This window comes from Humulus lupulus, chromosome 8 (genome assembly GCF_963169125.1).
Source record: "Humulus lupulus chromosome 8, drHumLupu1.1, whole genome shotgun sequence".
NCBI lineage: Eukaryota > Viridiplantae > Streptophyta > Magnoliopsida > Rosales > Cannabaceae > Humulus > Humulus lupulus.
The window spans coordinates 162,718,920-162,725,869 of record NC_084800.1 but is presented as its reverse complement, the minus strand read 5'-3'; the positions used below and the strand labels follow the sequence as shown (position 1 = coordinate 162,725,869).

Genomic DNA, 6,950 nt, shown 5'->3' with positions numbered 1-6,950 from the left:
TTCTATCTGCATATTTTCTTCATGCGCTTGTTTGCCAGTTGTACCTGTTGAGTAATTCTTAATATATAGAATTGTTCTTTTTTTTCAAAAAAAAAAAAATTACAATGGCCAACCTTATAAAAAAAACATATTCTAATATTGAAGTATCCACGTTTATCTTGACAGACAAGATTCAATAAAGTTCCCGAATCGATGTAAATACTCCAAAGATTACATTATTTCGTGTTTTATTCTTTCTTACTTTACCATAAAGAACATACTATTTAGACAGCCAAAAAGGGAAAACGTACCATAATTATAGCATGTTTAAAGGAGTTTATTATTAGACAACCCGAGAATATTTGAACTTTTTAGTCCAGAATACACAAGTGGGCAACACCAATGCACAAAAGATGAATATACCACCAAAAAGTTAGAAATGGTGTGAACCAAGGCTTCGTTACACACTCTCCCATATATAAACTAAAACAGAGAACGAAAACAATATATAGCTTCTGGAAAAATTAGACTGGATATTCTTCTCATCCATTTCGAATAACGTATCATCACAAACAATAATAACATCCAAAACAAATAAACCCCTCTACCATATAATTGGGTTTTGGAGAAACATAAAGCAGACCACCACAATTATAATCAGGAGGCAATATAGCATAATAGTACGATCCTCTGTTAAGTACAAGAGGAAAGAGAACTCTTCCGGTCCAAAAAATGGACCTAATTGAAATCTGGCTTTTCGGGGTATGTGCATCCTGACCTCTGAATGATAACATTTGCTGCATAACAGCCAGCTTTCACACAATCTTCAATTGGCTTCTTCTTCACCAGCTGTGACAAAAATCCCCCAACAAACGCATCCCCTGCCATGAAAAAAAATTATATAAAATAGTTTTAATTACAGACTGGACTTGCAGATATCGATTAAAGATACGATAACTATTCGTACCGTAGATACCGACAATACTTATTATTTACGTTCATACAGTGATACCCCGCATAAAATAAATGGTCCCTTTAAATAAAAATAGACAGGGTGGAAAAATCCATTATTGTAGTATGAAAAGCTGGGATTAAGATTGAATACCTGCTCCATTGGTGTCAACAAGCTTCTCCTTGGGTAACAAAATAACAGGGAACAATTTGACCTTCCCATCCTCAGCAACTACAACAGGATCTGCACCTTGAGTGATAACAGTAATCCTCTTGTGTGTACCTGATTCCTTGGGCAATTGGGAAATCTTGACAGCAATCTCTTCAACATTTTCAGTCTGCGCATAAGAGAAAATTCAATTAGGTGACTCGTAAACAGAGAAAAGTAGTTCCATTTATATATCAGAAGCATTGAAACAAAGTAGACATTACCTCCCAGCCACGAACCCTTGCAAAGGTTCTTGCTTCAGTCTCATTTCCAAAAACGTAATCCATGTATCTAAAGTCGAAAGTCAATACAACATTATTGATGAGTAAAATAAAAGAAAACAATCAAAAGAAGAGAGGGAGACTTACGGCAAAGCCTTCTCCTGTGCATCTTTGAAGAATTCACAAATAAATGGAGCAGACAGGTTCATTGTGAAGACCTGCAGAAGTTAAAGAAATCAAGCTAAAGCTGCTGAATTTTAAAAATTACAAGACAAAAATAGGTATCCAAGAATTTAACTTCATAGTTGTAACCTTATTGTTTGCAGCTGCATGTGCAGCAACGAGTTGTATGGATTCTGGAGACACAGTGAGGAAAAACCCAGCAATGTAGTAATATTTGGCCTTTTCCACTGATCAAGTTGTAATTTAAGGTAAGATGACAATGAGTATGTGAGAGTAAGAAAAAACATGAAGAACAACAAGGCAAGCATATTACCTAGTGCCCAGTTTTCTGGTTGCTTCAGATGATCAGATTTGTAACAATTTGCAGCTGACAAGTTTGCAATAAGTGACCTGTACAGTTATTCATTTGAAGAAATTATAAACAATGTCATCTGGTAACAAGAAAAATGAAAAAACTAGAGATGCCTATGAGTGAGTATGCCCAATGGAATTGACATAGAACTTGAAAACTCAATTTGAGTAAAAATGCAAGGAAGCAACCAAAGCACTTGACCAGTCACATATTGGTTTATGCCGACAAATACTTTATAAACTAATACACACTATTCTAGATCATCATTATTTCAAAGTATTTGCAATGTACACAAAAAATGAAAGACTTACTTTAAGGAAGCAAATTAATTGATACTATTACTCCCTGTTATAATGATTCAACACAGAAAACTGGAGCCAATATTTACAACTCTCACAGCTGATTTAAGGAAGTCTTAGATGTGCAATGGCAAAATTTGCCCACTAAAGAGAAATGTTGAAGCATATCAATTTTTTCACAAAACAATGAAAGTTCAGCGTGTATGACTAAAATCACAAGAAAAATTTAGTTTTTTTTTTAAAAAATATTTAATCATTTTGACAAAGATGAGATGAGAAAAAACCCCTTAAAACCAATCTACTTTTTTTTCTTCACCAATATTGCCCTCGTAATTAATAGGAACTGAAATGCCTCAAACATGTAGCATGAAATATTCATTACTAATTCCAACACTAAAGAGAAATATCTTGTTACACAGAAGACGTTAAACTGACCTCTCACCACCAAGAACACAGACAGCACAAGTTCCAGTAGGTGCAGTTTCATCTTCGTAATAGTGCACCTGTTAACATTTTTAAATTAGTAGAAACACTTCCCTCACTCATCAAACAATATGAAAATTTGAACTGGAAGGAAGAAAGTAGGTGCAAGATGGAGAGAAACTTACATTAACACCAGCCTGTTTGCAATTTTTCTTCATCTCCTCTCCAAACTTATCCTTTCCAATACTTCCCATGTAACTAGTTGCACCAGGAATTTGGAGCATCCACTAGAGAAGCACAACGTAACAAATGAGAAACAACTAATGATATGAGAAACTTAAAATAACATGTTATATGCATCATCGAGCAAACCTGGGCAACTTTTATTGAATTTTGTGTAGCACCTAAAATCAAAACAATAACATAAACCAAACTATCAATATCTTGAAGACACACATTAAAATCTCTAAAACAACTAATAAATCAACATATAACTTCAAAATTACCTCCAGCAATATACTCCACATCATAGTCGTTGGCCAATTCATCATACCTTCGCAATTCATATTGAAAAATTGAAAGTATTTTTCAGCGTGACCAAGTTAACTTCACAAAATAATATTTACACAAATATCTACATTGCATAAAGAAATTAGAAAACTCTGATTCACCTCCTTTAATATCTCTCCTAAGATCTGTCTCTTAAACGACTTACCAGAAAACCAGTAATATTTAAAATATATATACATAAATATATATATATATATATAAACACGCGCGTATAATCTTAGTATTTGATTCCACGATATCTATAACGAAGGAAAATTTGTATAAAAAAATACCTGGCAAATGAAACAGGAAAAATTAAATATGAACTAAGAAATAAACAATAAAGAAAACTTACATGGGCAAGTGCTTATCCTCAGCAAGAATAGCATTGTTCGGCTTGACGTCATATCTGTAAATAAAAATGAATAAGTATCACAAGGTAACCGACAATAAACCAATCTGATATCAGTAAAATGAATTAATAAACAAGAGAAACAAAATTCCTTAAGTAAGAGAAAAGGCAATATGCAAGTTCTTTAGAACTATCTTGTTCAACATTTTCTTCAGCTTCTCAAAAGATCCCGAAACCTAACAAATTCACTATTTCATCCAGAAAGCATTTAGATCTGTCAAATCTTACCAACGCAAAGAATAATTTCATATATTACGCGTCAGACAATCATTGTCATACCAAATCACACGATTCTTAAACCAGCGAGATCGGATCTCAGATCAGAGCTACATTAACATTCGTTTGGTTGCTCGGAGAAAATGAAGGAAAAATCTGATAATGCAATATTAATTCCTTAATAAATTTTACACATTACTCATACCCCAAGCTATAAACTTTCTCCAATCTGTGCATTTTCTCAGCAACAAAACAGAACAAAAGAAATTACGAAACCTGAAATAAGATTTAGGAAATGCTACTTACTTCTTCAGAAATTCCTCAGGGACGACGGCAGAAATGTCGAGAAGAGGATTTCCCATACCTAGAAGAACTCCCTCGTACTCCATTAGAGCTGAATTTGAGAGCTTAGAGAGAAATCGAAGAAGAGATTGAGGTTAGAAGCAGAGCCTACTTAGGGGTGGTTTGTGCAGATATTTATAGTAGTCAATAATTACCTACAACAGGAGTAGTTTTTCAAGTAACACGTCACTACCGTCACCAACCCAAAACCAAAAACCCTCTCTCACGCGCTCTCTCACTTGCCGCTCTCGTCTTTGGGGTTGTTGAGATTTATTTATTATTAATTTTCTTTCAACCGGGCCCAAGGCCCAAGCACATTTTTTAATACAAGTTATTATTTCTAAGATCTATCGTCTTTCGTTCACTTATTTTCTCTTATTCTAATTTTGTATATGTCGAAAAAATATTTAAATTTTAAAAAAATCATCTAAAATAAATATTTGAGTGAAAAAATATAAACATTCAAAAAATTTGTCAAATTTTAGTACAGAGTATCAAAATTATATTGAAATTGCATAGAAAAAGCAATTCTTTGGCCAAAAATTAAGTTTTCATAATTAAATCGCAAGAGTATCGAAATACTATCGATTTTGCATCGAATAAATATCATTTTGGCCAAAAAACAAGTTTTGATGATTATATCACAAGAGCATCGAAATACAATCGATTTGGCATCGAAACACCATCGAAAAAGCATCATTTTGGCCAAAAATCAAGTTCTCATGATTGTATCGCAATTAGCATCAAAACACTATCGATTTTGCATCGAAAAAGCATTGTTTTGGCCAAAAAACAAATTTTTGTGATTGCATCACAAGAGCATCGAAACACCATCGATTTTGTATCGAAAAATCATTGTTTTTGCCAAAAAAACAAGTTTTTATGATTACATCACAAGAGTATCGAAACACCATCGATTTTGCATCGAAAATGCATCGTTTTGGCCAAAAATCAAGTTTCATGATTGCATCGCAAGAGCATCGAAATTACATCGAAAATGTATCGTTTTGATGCAATTTAGATGTTTTTTTTATGGTATTTAGATGCAAAATCGATGGTGTTTCGATGCAAAATCGATGGTGTTTTCAATACTCTTGTGATACAATCATAAAAACTTGTTTTTTGACCAAAACGATAATTTTTCGATGCAAAATCACTGGTGTTTCGATGTCAAATCGATGTTGTTTTGATGTTGTTGCGATGCAATCATGAAAACTTGATTTTTGTCCAAAATGATGCTTTTTCAATGCAATTTCGATGCTCTGCACTGAAATTTGACGAAAACTTTTGGAAGTTCATATTTTTTCACTCAAATATAGGTTTCAGATGATTTTTTTTTAATTTTTGGTATTTTTTTTAGATATACAAGATTAGAATGTTAGAGAGAGTGAGAGAGTGGGAGAATGAGAGATGTTAGAGAGAGAAAGTTTGGATTGAGAGAGAAAATTGGTATTTGAATGTTAGGGGTATTTTTGTCTAAAATATTGAAATTATCATATATTTGGGATAGTAACTTATGTTGGCATATTAAAAAAATTTACTAAGTTATCATGCATATAACATGAAATTTCCCTATTAACTTTTCTTCTTTTTTTTTTTCTTTTTTCATATTTTGTTTACAATTATATAAGCTAATTATTCTATTCCTCGTAATCTATATTTATATATTAATACAAAGATGTGATGTGGCACTCTAAAATATTTCTAATGCACTCTATCTATTTTCTAATTTTTTCACATTTTGTAATTATTCTTTTTAAATTTATGAATATTTATTAATAATTAAAGAAAAAAACTAAAATATATAGCTACTTCTCAAAAACTAAAATATCTATAACTTATAATGTAACTACTTTTCAAAAACTAAAATATATATTTATCTATATCTATATCTCTTCTATATAATAAGTGTGTAGATAATAGAAATTCTTGGTTTTAACGGTTTGTTATGTTAACTTTAATGGGATATTCTAAATATTTAACAGAATATACCTATAAAACTAACTTAAATAGATATTTATCAATTATATTAATATAAATTTAAATATTATAAAATATCATTATTATAATAATATTTAATATAAGACTACATATATAATAATTATATTAATATAAATTCAAATTCAAATTCAAAAAATGTTATAAAATATCATTATAATACAAGACTAGATATTTTATAACTATATTAATATAAATTTAAATGTTATAAAATATTATTATGATAATAATATATAATCCTATTTTTTTACTAATTATATTAATATGAATTCAAATATTATAAAATATTATTATTATAATAATATTTAATACAATACTAGATATTTTATACTTATATAAATATAAATTTAAATGTTATTATTATTATTATAATAATAATAATATATAATACATAATCTTAATTTTTATTAAAAAAATTATCATTTATGATTAAAAAGGTTATCATAATATATATTAAAAAAATCATAAACAATGTTTTGATTTAATTTTTCATTTAATGTGTTTCTGCTATTTTTTTCTATATAATATTGTTTACTTATTTGAAATATTTATATGACAATGATACAAATTTAATAAATTATATAAATAAAACTAGACAAACGTGCATTGCACGTTGCTTGTATCTAGTCTTTATATATATATATAAATATATACAGGAGAGTTTCAAGAAGATGATGTGACACTCTAAAATATCTTCAAATTACTCTTTCTATTTTCTCATTTAATTTAATTTTTTTTATTAATTTTATGAATTTTAGTTGCATATTAGTTCAAATTTAAATAAGATATTTACAAATTATTTATTTAAATTAATAAT

General features: G+C 29.7%; 1 protein-coding gene across 1 annotated transcript; it reads right to left on the bottom strand.

Moving 5' to 3' along the window:
- Positions 1-488: 488 nt before the first annotated feature.
- On the bottom strand, positions 489-4,277 carry LOC133798603 (adenosine kinase 2). The gene is made up of 12 exons (XM_062236999.1): positions 4,100-4,277; positions 3,521-3,574; positions 3,123-3,169; positions 2,989-3,020; positions 2,802-2,903; positions 2,629-2,696; positions 1,856-1,932; positions 1,672-1,769; positions 1,507-1,577; positions 1,363-1,429; positions 1,085-1,268; positions 489-860 (listed from the first exon to the last, which is right to left on the bottom strand). The coding sequence occupies exons 1-12, from the start codon at positions 4,180-4,182 to the stop codon at positions 718-720; spliced, it is 1,026 nt and encodes a 341-aa protein (XP_062092983.1). The 5' UTR covers positions 4,183-4,277; the 3' UTR covers positions 489-717.
- Positions 4,278-6,950: the final 2,673 nt, after the last annotated feature.